This window comes from Podarcis muralis, chromosome 17 (genome assembly GCF_964188315.1).
Source record: "Podarcis muralis chromosome 17, rPodMur119.hap1.1, whole genome shotgun sequence".
Classification (NCBI taxonomy): Eukaryota; Metazoa; Chordata; class Lepidosauria; order Squamata; family Lacertidae; genus Podarcis; species Podarcis muralis.
In genome coordinates this window covers 37,999,867-38,016,580 of record NC_135671.1, presented here as the reverse complement: position 1 = coordinate 38,016,580, position 16,714 = coordinate 37,999,867, and the positions used below count along the sequence as shown (strand labels likewise).

The 16,714-nt window shown below is 48.3% G+C and overlaps 1 protein-coding gene across 1 annotated transcript; it reads left to right on the top strand.

The window, feature by feature from the left end:
- Positions 1 to 1,740: 1,740 nt before the first annotated feature.
- Positions 1,741 to 13,434, top strand: ATP6AP1 (ATPase H+ transporting accessory protein 1). Its single transcript, XM_028711725.2, has 10 exons — positions 1,741 to 1,893; positions 5,265 to 5,391; positions 6,843 to 6,917; positions 8,431 to 8,624; positions 9,617 to 9,657; positions 10,111 to 10,196; positions 10,770 to 11,008; positions 11,548 to 11,595; positions 11,947 to 12,187; positions 12,532 to 13,434. The coding sequence occupies exons 1-10, from the start codon at positions 1,793 to 1,795 to the stop codon at positions 12,739 to 12,741; spliced, it is 1,362 nt and encodes a 453-aa protein (XP_028567558.2). The 5' UTR covers positions 1,741 to 1,792; the 3' UTR covers positions 12,742 to 13,434.
- The last annotated feature ends 3,280 nt before the right edge of the window (positions 13,435 to 16,714 follow it).

The window sequence follows — 16,714 nt, the reverse complement described above, 5'->3', positions numbered from 1 at the left end:
CTCAGAACCTAGGCAGGTTTGTATGAGGGAATATGGCCTTTCAGATAGTCTGGTCTTCAAGCTGTATGGGGCTCTATAGGTCATAACCAGCACTTTGAATTATAAGTGGAAACAGATCAGTAGGCAGTGGAGCTGTTCTATTATTGTTATTTTACTGATTAAATTTGTATACTGCCCCTGATCCGAAGATCACAGTTCACAACATTAAAATACAGATGAAAACACAAAAAAACATAATAAAACAAAAGTGGAAGTAAAAAACAACCTCTAATAACCCCCCTTCCACAGACAAAGGCCATAGGATGTTAATGAGTCAAATACAGTATATGTACAGTAATGAAGGTGCCAAGCGAGCCTCTCTGAGGAGAGTATTCTAGTGTTGTAAACAAAATCTGCCCTTATTCCCTTATGGGGGACACAAGAGCCCTTATAGAGTCCTTTGTAGGTTCTCCATCGGTAGGAGAAAATAACAGGCCAAGCAGAGAATATTGAGAAGCAAAGCAGCTAGTAAGCCTGATCTTTATTGAACTGTTGCAACAGGTTGCTCCCCCCACACGCAGGAAAAGAGGAGGACCCCGAACAAAGGTGTGCCTGCCCTTATATAGACATCTTAAATACCCTGCCCCGGAGCTCAAGACCACCCATCCATACATCATATAGTGGTACCTTGGGTTACATACGCTTCAGGTTACAGACTCCGTTAACCCAGAAATAGTACCTCGGGTTAAGAACTTTGCTTCAGGATGAGAACAGAAATCATGCTCTGACGGCGCGGCAGCAGCGGGAGGCCCCATTAGCTAAAGTGGTGCTTCAGTTTAAGAACAGTTTCAGGTTAAGAACGGACCTCTGGAATGAATTAAGTACTTAGCCCAAGGTACCACTGTACATTCATCACAGAAGGGGTGTAACCCAAGACCGCCCCCCACAAACATCATACCTACATCACAGAAAAGGCGGTCTACAACAGAAATTTGAAAGTTGTTGTTTTCCCTGTCTGCCAGGTTATCTGATAATGCCTTATCTGATTGCCTTTCCTGGTAGTCTGCCCATTCCTTTGAGATGGTGATTACCCAATTCCTGAGACAATGGGAAGGTTCCCTCACCCCCTCCCTCCTTGCAGAGAAAACATTTGGTCAGTTTGGGAGTCAAAATGGTTTCAGGGCGGTCTTCCTGTGCTGCTCCAGACATGTGGTCCACATATCTATATACTGCTTGGTTGGTACATTTATGAGCATTTATAGCAAGGGAGCCGTGTTCTCCCTAGATCAGTGTTTCCCAACCTTGGGCCTCCAGCTGTTTTTGAACTACAATTCCCATCATCCCTGACCACTGGTCTTGCTAGCTAGGGATGATGGGAGTTGTAGTCCAAAAACAGCTGGAGGCCCAAGGTTGGGATAACCAGCCAGGTCAGCGCACCCGCCAAGGGCAGCCCCACAACCTGGGACGTGGCCGAGGCCTGCGTCACTGCGGCCAAAGCTGGCGAAGCGCCACGACGCTCGGCTTCCCCCGCCTGCGCCGGCCTCTCGCCGGGCCAAACGCGCGACAGCGGACGGGACTGAATCCGCGGAGCTGCGGGTTTTGCCGAACAGGGGCGAGAAGGGCAGGAAGTGGGAGGCCGGGTGGCGGAGGAGGAAACAGCGCGGAGCAGGCGGCTCCCATTGGCTGCCGCTGGTCCCGCCTCGCGACCTGACTGGCTGCCTTCCCGGGCGTCGCTTCCCCCGGCGTCCTGATTGGCTGGGGCGCGCAGGGGAAGCGTTGTTGCTGGAAGGAGCAAGGAAGCAGGGAAGGCAAGATGGCGGTGCGGGAGGCGGCCGGGCTTCTTCTGCTGGCGCTGCTGGGTCTGGTGTCCGCGCAGACAGGGCAGGTGCCCTTGGTGGCTTGGTGCAGCCGCAGGTAGGTGGGCGGCCCTGGGCTGGGGGGGGGCGGCGGCGCGGTGAGGCTGGCCTCGGCCGGGGGCAGATCCGCAGAGGGCTTGATGCGCACGGGCAACTCGGCTGTTTCTCTGAATGTAGCGGTTCTCCAAGGGGGGAAGATTCAAGGGCAAACACTATATTTAGGGAATCAATAGAGTTGGAAGGGACCGCGAGGGTCCTCGCAGTGCAGGAATCTTATGCCCACAAACCCTGAGTTGAAGCTCTGCTTAATGTAATGATTCATGTTCTTATGTAGCTGCATTGTTTTGTGCTCTCTAGATGCCCCATGATCATATTATAAAGCAGTTGTGTTCTGGGTTATAAATCAAGCACTGCCAGGAGTTGTTTGCTTTTGTTTTCCAATGTATTCGGTGTGTCACAAGCAAGTTTCTATTCTGAAAGTACTGTATGGCCCAGACAAGAAAAGCTTGCGAACCACTGACCCAGTGTCTCTTCAGTTGCTCTGGGTTGCCCTTGTGCACACTAGCGGCTTCAGGTATTGAAAATGTGCTGCACTGCACTTGAAACGTAACACAAATGCATGTTTGCAAAGGTGTTGTTGTCTGGCAGGTTTGTTCATGAGCTGCCTTGAGTGCAGAGTTTGGTGGCTTTTCTGATTGATTGGTTCACTTATACTCCGCTTTCCCATAATGAGCTGCACCCAAATCTAGGTTTAGGTACATAAATGCATTGCAAAACCAGAGTTAGCCAAGAGTAAAATTTCTGGTACTGGACAGCATGAAACATTCTTCATCACAGAGAGGGGTGGTTGATGTGTGAGTTTGTAACTCAAGAATGACAGGTTGGGACTTTCTTCTGTGTATGTGGTGGGTTATGGATCTAGCCCTGCAATATAGTGAGGTCAGTGGGTACTGTGATGTCTACTGGAGAGTAAGAGTAGAAATGCACACTCCTAGGGTAGGGTGGAAGGCTGGTTCTAGGGCTCTTGGCATGGCATTGACGAACTAGAGTGGCCCATTGGGTTGCCTTGTTCATTGAAGTGTGTTCTTATCAGCCCAGCCACAGGGACAAGCAAGGCTAAATGCTAAAAGGGGAAAGAGCCAATTCAAATTTGCTCCCTAGTTCATCCTTTGGCCATCTGGAGAAGGCTGTCAGTCTCACAACTGCTTTATAGTGGCAAAAATGTTTGCCAGTTCTAAATACATGTAGCCAGGGATTATAGAGAACCCCAGCTTTTAAAGTCTCTAGACACATTTGTAATTAAGAATCATAATTGTATTTGAGCACATTGCTATTCCCTCACACACTCCAAAAGCATAATGTAGCAAATGCTTTATAAAACGGGGCAATTGAGCAACTCATAGTTAGAAAAACAGCAGCAGACTGGTCTTCATTTGGCACTGCAGGCTCACAATAATAATGATGACTATTATGATGTCCTGTTATTTTAAAGATTTCTTATCTGCCTTTCACCGCAAGACCCCAAGACCTCTAACGACCATCCAATGTACAATTATGAAAACAGATAAAACAGTTGCAATGATAAAACAAGTAAAACCATAACAAATGTAACAGAATTTATTGTATAAATTCAATAAAAAGGTGTGTACCACAAAACAAAATACTTGAATTGTCAAAGTATGGAAGGGACAGGAAAGAGCAACATACAGATAATGGCAGGATCCCACCTTTGGGGTAAATCGTTCATAAATCATGTCTTGCATCAAAGGTGGCAAAGAGGCTACCTGAGCTGTGGCATCTTTGACACTGGATTGGCAGGGTATTGGTTCGCGTGTGATGTGCTTGCTTTCCCAAAGTAGTACTATACAGCTGAGCTTTATATACATGAAAGCAAGTCCCATTGAGTTGAGTGTGGCTTAGTTGCAGATAAGTGGGTATAGGACTACAGCTTTGGTATAATACTCCTACTTAGGACCTAAAGGTAAATTTGTTTTCCTTGGTGTCCCTCCTCATTTCACACGATGCTGATTTAATATTTCCCTGTTTCGCTTCATTTTCTCCTTCTGACACCTATATCTTTGATATTTTCTGACTCTCTTTAATTTTCTCTTTTCCCTGGCAAGGGGGAGCTACAGTTCTAAATTGAGAAATTGTATTGGAGGTTGAATTGAGAATTAAAAAAGGTTTCTTTGGACTGCCCTGAGCTCAGTCTGGTGCTCTCCAGATATTATGGACTACAACTCCTATCATCCCCAGCCAACATGGGTATTGTACTCCAAATCATTTGGAGGGCACTAGACTGCAGAAGTCTGCCTTAGATGAAAAACCCTTGGTCAGTTGACCAGAGTCTGATTAAGACTGTGCACGTGCAGAAGTGTTTGTGTCCTTGAAACATTTAGTAACCAACCTGGTGTGGGTGTGAGAAGGATTGGCATTTGGTTTTTCTACCACCACCACCCTTTTTGTTTAAGTAGAATCCAGGTTTTAGAGAAGATATTTGATACTGCACTGTCTTGCTCCTCCTTAGAGTTGTGTAATTTGTTCTCATTTTTCAGTTGTAGAAGCTAACAATGGTGATTTCCCCACTGAGAATATGGTTGAGCTGGGGGTTTGAACCCAGCCTGCACGTGGCACATAACTTTGAACACTAAGGCCACATCTGCACTATACATTTAAAGCATCATCAAAACCATTGGGGCTTCTCACGAAGCATCCTGGGAGCTGCAGTTTGTAAAGCATGTTGAGGGTTGTTTGGAGACACACACAAACCCCCATTTCTTTTACAGAGCTCCAATTCTCAAAGTGGTTTAGCAGTCAATCCCTCTTTTCGAAGAACTCTGCAAACATTTCCTAGGATGCTTGGGGGGGGGGGAGCCATGACTGTTTAAAGCAGTATGATATTGCATTAAATATACGGCAGAGTGTAGATGGGGCCTGAGTTGGCCTCATCAGGAGCCATATAGTGAACACAAACCTTCATTGGGTTTCTCTGCCCTTTGTTTTCTAATGGGTGAAGTAGCCCTTCAGTCCTCATAAAACAGACAAATATACAGTCGTACCTTGGATCCCGAACGCCCTGGAACTCGGATGTTTCGGCTCCCGAACACTGCAAACCCGGAAGTGATTGTTCCGGTTTGTGAACATTCTTTTGGAATCCAAACGTCTGATAGGGCTTCCATAGCTTCTGATTGGCTGCAATGAGTTGCCTTGATTGAGCTTCCTGCAGCCAATCAGAAGCTGTGATTTGGTTTTCAAACGTTTTGGAAGTCCAAGGTACGAATGTTTTCCTATCTGCTAGTCTAAGAGTAGGGAGATGGCACCTGTGAAATAAAAGACAATCTATGTAATCACAACTGCTCTTTTTATGACCCTGTTTCTGTGTCTATCCCTTTCTCACTGTGTGTGTCTCTCTTCCTTTTGTGAATCCAGCTCCTTATGGTCTCCCTTGGCAGTCCCACATGAGGGCCATGTGGTGACAGAAACTCAGCTTGCAGCTTTACTGGACTCTGCACTAGACGGTGGACCTCACAACGTGCTGCTGTTCCTTCAGGAGAAAGTGAGTCTGGCCCCTGGCAGAACTCTTTGCTGAGGACACAAATGCACCACAGATGCAGATCTTCAGTGAAAAGTTTTCCTTCCTAAGGAACCCTGGGGTTTGTTGTGACTGCGAGTTTGTAGAATTATGGAGGTCATTTAGCTCAAACCTGTGCTCAGTGTAGGCTGTGCAGTGCAGGAGGCAATGGCAGCATCCCTGGCAGATGGCCATCCAGCTTCTGCCTAAATAGCTCTCACCAACAGGAAGTTTCTTCCGCTATTTAGTCAAAATCTGCTTCCCTGCAATTTCCATCCAGCAGAGAAAAAGCTTGCTTCATCTTCTGCATGACACCCCTTCAGATATTTGGAGACCACTGTCATGTTTCCCCTTAATCTCCTCTTCTCCAAGCTAAACACGCTTGGCTCTTTTATGGTTGGGAGCCATTAACTGGCTTGGCAGTTTTCAATTACCGTATTTTTCGCCCCATAGGACGCACTTTCCCCCCTCCAAAAATGAAGGGGAAATGTGTGTGCGTCCTATGGGGCAAATGGAGGCTTTCGCTGAAGCCTGGAGAGCGAGAGGCATCGGTGCGCACCGACCCCTCTCGCTCTCCAGGCTTCAGGAAGCTATCCGCAAGCCTTGCAAGCCCGGCGGGGGTTCCCGCGGGCTCACAAGGCTTGTGGGCAGCAGCCTGAAGCACGGGGAGCCCTACGGAGGGCTCCCCGTGCTTTGGGCGGGTGTGCGCAAGGCTTGGGGCGGCAGCTGCGGCTGGGGGGGAAAATAAAGTTTTTTTATTCATTTTCCTCCCCAAAACCGAGGTGCTTCCTATGGGCCGGTGCGCCCTATAGGACGAAAAATACGGTAATTCACTTTTTACCGCAGGCATACCCTTCAGCCACCTCTCCCCCACTTAATCTAGTTCTCATTTTAGAGGTCGGAATTATCTTCTGGAAATGGCCTTTTTTTCAACTGCATAATTCAATAATTGTCCAAAGGGCTGTTTCCACCCATTTCATCCATTTGGGGCTTGAGCAAAAAGAGGTGCTTGTAGTCTTTTCAGAGCTTGTACAGCATAAAGGAGAAGAAACTTTTTTCTGCTGGTCATGTGAATTGGGTGTCTCATGACTCTCTATTTATCACTTCCTCATTCCATTTATCACCCCCCCCCCTTCTCTTTGCTAGTTCCTCTGATGATGAATTGTGGCTAGGCTGTTTTTTGCATTTGTTTGTTAACATGATTGGGGGAAAATATAAGATGGAGGCAGGAGAAGCTAGGCTGCTTCTAATCTGGAGGGTTTGGGAGCCTGCAGAGTGCTTGCTGTCAAAAGCTGCTCCTAGTTTTTTCTTTGTTCTGTGTGTTTGAACAACAATCGGAATGAAAAAATATTTTTAAACACAGTACAAAAGCATCACTGTGAAACATTAAAAATTGTACTTTTAAAAAGTTTTAAAAAATCAATCTTCTCTCCCAGCTCAGTGTTGAGGATTTCACAGCCTATGGAGGGGTTTTTGGAAACAAGCCAGACAGTGCCTTCCCCAATCTGGAGGTAAGTGAGAAATGGGGAGCTATACTTTAGGCAAGTTGCCCGTGTCTCTCCCTGCTTTTATATATACGTCTATACTTTTGATGGGCCACTGCACTGCAGTGCTGTGCCAAGAATATAAATAAAAAAGAGGAACTTTAAGAGCAATTGTAAATTCAAGTTCTGGTACAGCTAACTAGGGTTGTGCTTTTCCCATTCCTCCTCTTTCCATGGTCTGCAGTGTAAGATGGAGCATCTCACTCTGCTCTTTGATCCTCTGTTGGCATACGGGCCCTTCAGATGTTGTTAGGCTCCAGCTGCCATCAGCTTCAGCCAGCATGGCCAGTAGAGAGGGATAATGGGCTTTGTAGTCCATCAACATGTTAAGGGACACATGTTCCACTTCCTTAGGTTGCAGCAATCTTTATCAACTTTGGGTCTCCAAATGTCCCCAAATCTCATCCCTAGCCAGCAGGACCAGTGGTCAGGGAAGATGGGGGTTGTAGTACAGCAATGTCTTGGGACCCAAGGTTGAGAAAGGCTGGATTAGAGGATAAAGTGAAGAAAAATAACTTGAGCTGGGGGATGGGGGAGAAACTTGCATCCTTGGACAAAGTGTGGAATAAAACTTTGATTATACTTTATTCTAGCTACAACGTTAACAAGTTCTAACCAAGTTTTGTATTGGCTAGAATTGGAAGATGCCAACAGTTGGGTGTAGGTCTGAGAAAAAATTAAATACATGTACATTTCCTCTCTGTACCTCTCTTCTGAATTAAATAAAAGATAACACAATAATAACTTGTTTCTAAGCTGTCAAAGGCTTTGCTGGATCTTGGCTCTTCCAAAGAACCCAAGGTGTGTGAGAAACCTAAATAAATTATATTTTTGGAAAGGAAATTACAAATCTAAATATAAAAGAAACATAGAATACCCTGCTGAAGATGCTTAATATTTTTCATCAGGGTAGGATTCTGAAATGCTTCAAAAGTGTGTTGCACAAAACCTAACTCCTGGCTTTAGAGAAGTTCTTTCTAGAGATGGAAATGATTCACTGTTGTATGGAATGATGTCCTTGGAAACAGTGAAACAGCCAGTGCATGAGCTGAACATCACATGCATTGGTCATGGAACCGCTACCTTCTTCTTAGAAACAGTTTTAAAAATTACTTTATGCTAGGAATCAGTAGATTGTCATGCTGGCCTTTAGTAGTTGACCTGGCTCCTGCCTCCACGGTCATCTAGCAGCAGCCGTTCTATCAGACAATAGCAGAGGGAGAGATGGGAATGCAGGGCCTCTCCATTGACTTGGCTGAAAGACGTAGCAGTTTCTGGCTCATTCTCTGCTTGAATGGGCTAGTTGTTTCAAAACATGTCTCAGAATGAGCTCTGAATTCCATCCACAGCCGTGTGGCAATTGATGATGGGTGTTGTTGTCTGACATTATCTGGAAAGCACCAGGCTGGGGCAGGCATGCTGTTTGCCTTAGGAAATCCTATGGCTCTGGCTCTAACTCTTAACCGTGTCTTTTTGACAGAATGCGCTTGGTGCCGCTCCGTCGTCCTTGGTGCTTCCATCTGTGGATTGGTTTGCAGCCAGTGCTGTCCCCGCCTTCTTGAAGGCCAAGCTGGGCATATCTCCTCTTCACGTCGATCAGAACACCCTGCAGGAGCTGCGGCTCAACGCCAGCCTGCCAGCCCTGCTGTTGATACGACTGCCGTATGCCACGGGGTTTGTAACCAGCTCCATAGTACATTTCCTTACGTTGCCAAGGGGCCCCATGGCACTGGATGCAAAGTGGAATCTTCTGCCCAGCCCCACAACAATGGCCTCCCCAACAGGTCTGGGCCCCCTCCATGCCCCCACTATCATGCCTGCGCTACTGCCAACCCCATCACCACAACTGTACCCGTGGCTGCGTTGCTGCCACAATGCAACAGCAGCGGTAAGGGTGCAATGGTGAAGGCATTGGGGCCATGTTAGCAGTGCAGATGAAGCCCTGGTGGGGCTGGCAGCAGCACAGCGATGTGAGTGGATCTTACACTGAAGCAACTTGCTTTACCTCCCCTAATGCATGAGCTGCCCTGGTGTATTCCTGTGTCTGTGAGGTTAACTTCCAAAGAACAAAGCATGCTGTTTAGCATGAAATTTAACATTCTGAGAAACTTACGTTATTTTAACTTTGAAAGAGCAAGTTTCCAGCTCTCACGGTTGACACCCCTTGGCACCCCAAGATCTTAATGTCTTCTAGCCTGCCATTGTGTCTTGGCACTTGTACTTTCCTGTTCTTATAGGGTATGTGGACACATCCCTCATTTACTGCTTCAGAACTCCCTGTTCCCAAGTGTATATTATACTTCCCTTAGAACAGCCTTCTCCATCCGGCTGCCCTCCCACCATGCCTGATTAGCCATGCTGGCTGGGGCTGATGGGGATTGTAGCCTAAAACATCTGGAGGACATCAGGTCAAGGATGGCTGCCCTAGTGTTCCAAACAAACCCGTCAGTCCGCTGCATGGTCTTAAAATGTACGTTCAGTTGCCAAGGTTGTGGACTCTCTTCTGTCCCAGATAATTGTACATGGAGAGGCAATATGGTTACAGATGCCATTGAACTAATGACAAAAACCTGTCCCACCGGCTAGGATGGCATTGATGACATTTCCTATATAAAGAAGATAACAGAACTTATTTCTCTCTCCTCCCCCCCCCCCCCACCTTCCAGCTCTAGTCTCATGGCCCCAAAGGAAGTTCTAACCAGCAATGGTGAGCATTGTGGAGCGGGGTTGTTTGGAAGCTTTTAGGATGGGGCTGAGTTTGGGTTGAGAGGTCGCTGCTTGGAACGTCTGGCCTTGCATTTAGCTTTCTGGGTGGGTATTTGTTGCCTCGCAGTTTGAGGTCTTCGGCTCCTTCAGGAAGAAGGGCAGGATATATGTTCAGTAAATAGGGAGTGGGGGAGCAACTAGAATCTGCATATTTCTCTGTGAATTAATGCATGCAAATGAGCCATAGCTGTAAAGTGACTGTTGTTCTCTGAGAAGGGACACCAGTCTTATAGGAAAGCCAAGAAGTTTGGTGCATTTATAAATGAGGCTGGATTCTTAGGTTACAAGTAGTGCTGCGTAGGACTGAAGGTTTTTCATGGGCTTGTGCTTTCGTAAGTGGGAGTCTCTAGCCTTTGGAGAGTTTCTCTTTCTAAAACAAGATTTCTCCTTGCAGATGAAATTCTTGGACAGGTTTTGAGTGCTCTTCAGTCAGAGGACATCCCCTACACGGCCATCCTGACTGCTCTGCGGCCCTCACGGGTACATGACTCTTTAGATTCCTAGCCTACCTTGGTTAGATACCTGCTCTGTGTATTCCTCCATTCCCAGGAATCTCCTTTCATCTCATTAACTTTCATTTATGCCCTGCCTTTAGGCCCCCAAATATTGTTCCCAAGGCAGGCACATTAATGGGATGCAAGCATTTAAGAACAATTAAAATACAGTAAACTAAAAATACATTAAGATAGTTCTAAAACCAGCAGGATTATCCAAACACTCTTTAAAAACATAGTGTGTTTTGTTTTTTGTTTTGTTTTGTGTTGTGTTGTGTTTTTTGCTAAGAAAGCCAACACTATAGGAACTTGGTTAGCTTTTAGGGCAAGTTTTCCAGGGAACTGGTGCCATTACTGAGCGGGCCCTGCTGTGTTTGGCTACCACAATGACTATGGATAGCCATGGCTTGTAAAGCAATGCATCCTGATCTTTTCTAAGGAAAGCAAGAGGTGGTGGGGAAGGGAGGCTCATTTGGGGGAGGCACTTACAAGCTGAAGCATAGGCAGTTCTCTGAAGCCTCTCAGTCCCATTTTACTGCCCTATTTTCTCCCTCTCCAGGTTGTTCGCGATATCTCTGATATGGTTCCTGAGAGGCTGGGTCGGCAGCTGCTCCAGAAGGAAAATGCGGCTGCACCACTTCGGTTCCCTGTCACTGGGACCCCACAGATACTCTTCTGGGCCAGCAACTTCTCCGTGGCTTTTAATGGCACAACATGGCATGATCTTACTAACCTCACATTTGGAGAGCAACGCTCTGTCAACGTGGAAGAGTCCAAGTGGACGCCTAATGCTTCTGAGTGAGTTGAGGGCTGGCAAAGGATCTGAGATCAGGTTCATGATGGATGGTAGGAATGAAGAAGAGAGGGCTTGAGGCAGAAGCAGAAACTGGAACAGTTGGGGAAAGCGGGTGGATGCAGTAAGGATGTTAGCTGCCAGTGGTGCTGAAGAGGACCAAATGTGTGTGCACCTTGTGGTGGCTTGTCTAAATCTAACCACTTGCAAACAAATCTCCATATAATTACTGACTGGTGCAGTTTTGCTTCTCCAGCCATGATGGAGTGGGGGTGGAAGTCCTGTCTCCAAACCATGAGGAGTCCTGCTCACCACTGTCTCTGGGTTCTCAGAATGCCTGCATTTACCTGCAACTTAACTCTCTTTGGTCTTACGAACTAGAAACTGGACTTAAACTACTCCCTCTTATCACAAAATTGGTTAAGGGCTGAGGCAAGGCTATAGAAATGATGGGTGGGAGGGGAAATGTTTTCCCAGGGCTATGCAGACTTGAGAGGATGTATATTGCAGGTTTTAACGCTTCTGTTTTCTTTCCACATTGTAGGTTGGTACTGAAATACTCAAATGTGGGTGGGTTTCCATTGAAAATCACGTAAGTATGATGGACACAGCTCCTCAGAGTTTTGTTTTTATGACATATATAATCACTTAGCAATTTATGCCTCCCTTTTTGAGTCTTAAGGCCATAAGCAGCCAGGTGGGCAACATTTAGTCAAAACTTTTAGAGGGGCTTAGAAGTCCCCAGTAAAAGGAGATGGGAACTATTTCAGGGAGTAAGATGACAGAGCCCTGCCATTCCAAAGAGATTCTGCAATTGAAGTTTGAGAAATACTTTGTGATTGGGGGGGGGTGATGGGGGAGTCTAACTGGATTTTAGAGATCTGCTCCAGGTGACCTTACCAGCTGTTGGTCTTCACTTTCTTTGCACCCGTTCTCCTCTCAGGTTCCGCATGACAAACATGCTGTACCCAGTTTCTGCACGGTACTGGTTTACCCTCCACAATGTGGAGCTGGTCAGGCCTCAGAACCCCCCAGCTCTCTTCAATGCCACCCAGATTGTGGCACCCAGCGATTATTCTTTTGCCTGCACCTATGTGACCAGTCATCCAACAGCCTCGGAAGCCATGTTAATACCTAACAACAGTTTTGCTAGCCAGTGGAAGGTGCTCATGGTGAATTTTCAGGTATGTTGCAGTGGGAGTGTATACTATAGTAGACTTTGTCAATAGTTCTTTCCACTTCTCCTGTTTTAGATCCTTTAGAAAGACAGTTCATTGACAGTCTCCCTGTGATGTTACTGTTTTGTGACCTCAACCTTGGATCAAGGCAATACAAGCTCTTCTAGCAATGGGAGATGTATGGGCATCACTTCCTTTCTCTGAGCAAACCCTAAGGGACTCTTATACCCCCTCCCACAGCCTCTAAAGTAGAACTAGGTTTCATCCTATGCTGTGTTAACAGAATGTGTTGAGGTGGGGGACCACAAATCAGCCTCCATCACTAATGCATGAACTCTCTTTCCTTTTAGATCCAGAGCTATAATGTGACAGGTGAAAGATTTTCTTACGCCAGTGACTGTGCCGGCTTCTTCTCTCATGGAATCTGGATGGGGTTGCTGACCTCTCTGCTTCTTGTTGCCATTTTCACCTATGGCCTCCACATGGTCATGAGTCTCAAGACTATGGACCGTTTTGATGACCCCAAGGGACCTACCATATCTGTGCCCCAGACGGAGTAGGGGCCAGTTGATGTACTCCCTGCCCTGGGATCATTCTTACAGGGCTGGGTTTGTTCTGTTCATTCCATCTGTTGTCACATCTCCTTCCCCCCACCTGTCCAGCACAATGCATTAAACCCTATTGGTCCCAGTCCCTTACCCTTTCTTCCTTCTACTTCCTTTTGCCCAATAGCTGCTTCTCCACTGACATTCCTTGCTCACTTCTTTTCTCTCCTTTGATTCTTTCTAGCTTCTTCAGCCTAATGCATCCCAAGGGACATGATATAAACAAGAGGGGAGGTGCAGTTTTACTATTGTATGGAAGTGCAAATCCTATGTCTATTGCAGCATCAAGGCTGTCTGCACTGAACTTTGCTTGAAGGTAAATATCTTCAAGGATGCACTGCCATTCCCCTTCAGTTCTGTCCAGCGGGACAGAATCAGGCCTGCTTTCTGATGTACATCCTCTAAGTTTGTTGTGATGTTTAAAAGTTTCCTTACCTTGCCCCCTTCCCAAATCCTTGTTTGCAGCTGTATTATAAGTGCTCCCCTCCTTATTTATTTATGTGGTATCTGTGATTAATTCTGTTTACAGTGACTCAGTATTTGGGACACCATGCTGTTCTTGATCAGGGTTGGGTGGGGGCTTCCTTCCTGTGACCCCTTGCTGTTTAGTCAACTTGAACAATGTGAATAAAAGAGAGTTCTGGTGTGTGTCTGTCTGTCTGTGTCTAGCTCCTCTAGGAAACACTGCAAGTGAAGAGATCCCGAAGCAGCTTTCTTTTGGGGTTGACCACTAGAAATGTCTTGCTACTCAGTGTGTAATCTTCCTATCTTTTCTCCTCCTTCCTGCAACCAGTGTTGTAGTCCAGTGATAAATGATTAACATTACTGGGCAGGCACACGGGCAGAGTGATTTTGGGGGTACTTTAAGGCAGTGTTTCCCAACCTTTTTTGGGCAAAGGCACACTTGTTTCATGAAAAAAATCTCGAGGCACACCACCATTACAGCCCCGTGACGTCAGCGCGCAGCGTCACGCCGGGAGGGACATGAATTGCTAGCAAATTACATAACCACCTCCTTGAGGGCTGGCTCATCTTCTCCGAAGGCAGAACCCCATTAATTAACAGCACAGACTCACACCATAGCCAAGACGAGGGGGGAAAACCACAGTCATGCACATGTGGGGGCAGAGAGCAGGGTTCAAATCACCCCACCTGGCCAGGACAATCCCTGGGTGCTCCCTTGGGCCACTCGCCTGACCCACCTCGCAGGGCTGTTGTTGCGAGGATAACACGGGGAGAACCACGCGCGCCCCCGGGAGCTCCTTGGAGGAGAAAGCGGGCGATGAATGCAATGCACGAAATATATGAGAGGCGACCAGGTTTTGCAGGTGAGGGGCCCCCGCCAGCCTCCGCTTCCAACACCCGGCGCAACGACGGCAAAGTTTCCCCCCGGGCTCGGCTCGGGGAGCAGCGCTGCTCCCCCCCGGCTCCCCTTCGCCCTCCCGGCTCTCTCTGCCGCCCACTGGGGACCCCCCTCACCTGCCAAGTCCGGAGCGCCGGTGGAAGTTGCATGCATGCATGCAGGGCGCCGCGTTGCCATTGCATTGCACTGCACTCCATGCAACGCCTGCACGCATTGCCTTGCACGCCCGCCAAGGGGTCTCCCCGCGGTCCGATGCGTCCCCTCCGGCGCGGATGCAGCATTGCAAAAATAACCCCCCCCGACGCAGCCCTACCTGGGGGGCAGCCTCCGCCGCTCCGCCTCCGCGGGGATCCCCGGGCTCCATCCTGCTGCCCGATCTCCGCGGGGGCGCAGGCAGGCTGCGCGGGGTCTGCGCGGAAGAGCCCCTGCCCGCCCGGCCGTCGCCGCTGCGCTCATTCCATGGCCGGGAGAAGAGCGCTTCAAACAAAACGCCCGGCCCGCCAGGCCACGCTGGGAAACGTAGTTCGCGCACCCCGCGCGGGCGCGGAGCCCAAGGGCGAGGGGACTACGGATCCCGGCAGCCCCCGCGCCGGGGACGGAGGGGGAGAGGCCGGGTGCAGGGATGGAGGGACGGGTGGGCGAGTGAGCGAGTGAGTGGCAGCCGCCAAGCCTTGGCCGAGAGCCAGGAAGGGCCTCCCCGGAGGAGGAGGAGGGAGGCGCAGAGCGGGAGGGAGGGAGGGAACCCCAGGGGTCATCTAGTGACGGTGCCCCAATCGAAAATTTGACTTTAAAAAAATAATCTTTCAATTTTTTAATTTTTCCCGCGGCACACCAGGCAACATCTCACGGCACACTAGTGTGCCGCGGAACAGTGGTTGGGAAACACTGCTTTAAGGTATCATAATAGATACATAGGTGCGCACACACACACACACACACACAGTAAGAATGTGTTTGTTTTCTATATGTTTCAGATCTTCAAAAGTATAAATATATTGTTCAGCAACTAGCATAAGCTTGGTGCTTCTAAACTTTTGCATCGTAATGATACCCAACTGGTATCAATAAATGTAAAGAGCTAGACTAACAAGGCATGCTCCTTCAGTTTAGGTATGGCTGTGGGCTTTTACAGAAGGTAGGAGAAGGTTAGCTTCCTTACCAGTATAGAAAGGATAAAGTTTACTCATGATATGAAGTGGAGTGCTGTGTATTATTTAAATGCAACCCTATAGGAGTTTTATAAGCAATGCAAACATTGACATAAGAAGAGTGGACTCTTATGAATCATTGTAACCCTAAATATATTTTGGGTATGTAAGTGGTCTGTGTACCTTACCATTTTCCAAATGAAAGATTCCACAGTATAATAAATGGCATGGTGAGCTACAAGGAAGGTCCACTTATCTAATACCTGTGTGATAGCCTCTGTTGGCAGGGAGGAGAGGGCTGGAGCCCCCAGGATGCTTATTTGAAGGTGGACTTGGCTAGGAAAATGATTGAATGCCAAGAAGAATGGGGCTGTTGTCCCTTTCTGTTTGTGTTGATTCGGAAGGAAGAATTATGACAATATAACTTTCCTCACTTTTGCAAAGCTGTGAGACGATCCTAACTACCCTGCCCTAAATTCCTTTGTTAACAATACCGTGGAAAAGTAACAAGATCTCTATTCTCCATTGCACACCTCATGGGGGGGGGGGCGGTTTAGCGGGCCGTCAAAGCGAGGAAAGTAGAGCAGCTGGGCCCGTTTGAACGACAGGATTTCCCCGTCGCAGACCCAGATCCATGAGGGATAGCAGCAAGAAGACACTGAAATAGCACGCAACACTTTGACGCATAGGAGTCAACTCCGAGGGTCCAGGGGGCGTCGACCCCCGGCCCCCCAAGAAAATATTTGAGGGGGCCTTTTATCCCTCCCCAAGTTGATGAGCATTGCCATTCAGTGTGCGTGCATGGCGTCATGTGGGCCGTTGGACGGGGACTACCTGCCCCCCCCCCCATATTTTATTCAAGTTGGCACCTTCATCCCCCTCAGCAATGGGCGCCCACCCTGACCAAGAGGTTTCATGAGGCACAGAACTATTTGCCTCAGCGGGAGAAACCCCTCCAAGCCCCGAGAATAAGTTTCGAAGGTTTTTCCTTCCTCTGGGGACCTTTCAGGGCGGGGGGGGGGCGAGGAGGATGACTTTTCACGCCGCGACAGACAAAACTCTCCACTGACTGAGGGAGTTTTCCTCTCAGCGATACGGCTTTTGTTGATCTGAGGCGGACGCAAGAACCGACGGTGCTGTCACGGTTGCCATGGGGACGAGAGATGGAGGGGGGTCGCTGGGTTTGCGAGCTTCTCCTTCCTCCTCCCCCCCCCCCCCGCAATGACAGAAAAAGAAAGAGCAGCAGCAGAAGGGCCGGAACTCGTTTTGTTGCGCGCCTCCTCTCTCTCGCGGAGGCACCATCTGGGCTGAGGAAGGAGAGATGCTCGCGCGTCTCTCGCCCGCCCCCCCGTCCCCGCCATAGCGCTTTTGGAGAAGGACCTCGGCGGGGCGGTTCCCGGTAGCGGAGGGATCCCTG

What these genes read in the sequence shown, in the direction of transcription:
- ATP6AP1 (XM_028711725.2), top strand. Translation starts at nt 1,793, where the DNA reads ATGGCGGTGCGGGAGGCGGCCGGGCTTCTTCTGCTGGCGCTGCTGGGT. An exon ending in GTGCCTTCCCCAATCTGGAG is followed by an intron (nt 6,918 to 8,430) that starts GTAAGTGAGAAA and finishes TCTTTTTGACAG; the next exon opens with AATGCGCTTGGTGCCGCTCC. An exon ending in GGAAGTTCTAACCAGCAATG is followed by an intron (nt 9,658 to 10,110) that starts GTGAGCATTGTG and finishes TTCTCCTTGCAG; the next exon opens with ATGAAATTCTTGGACAGGTT.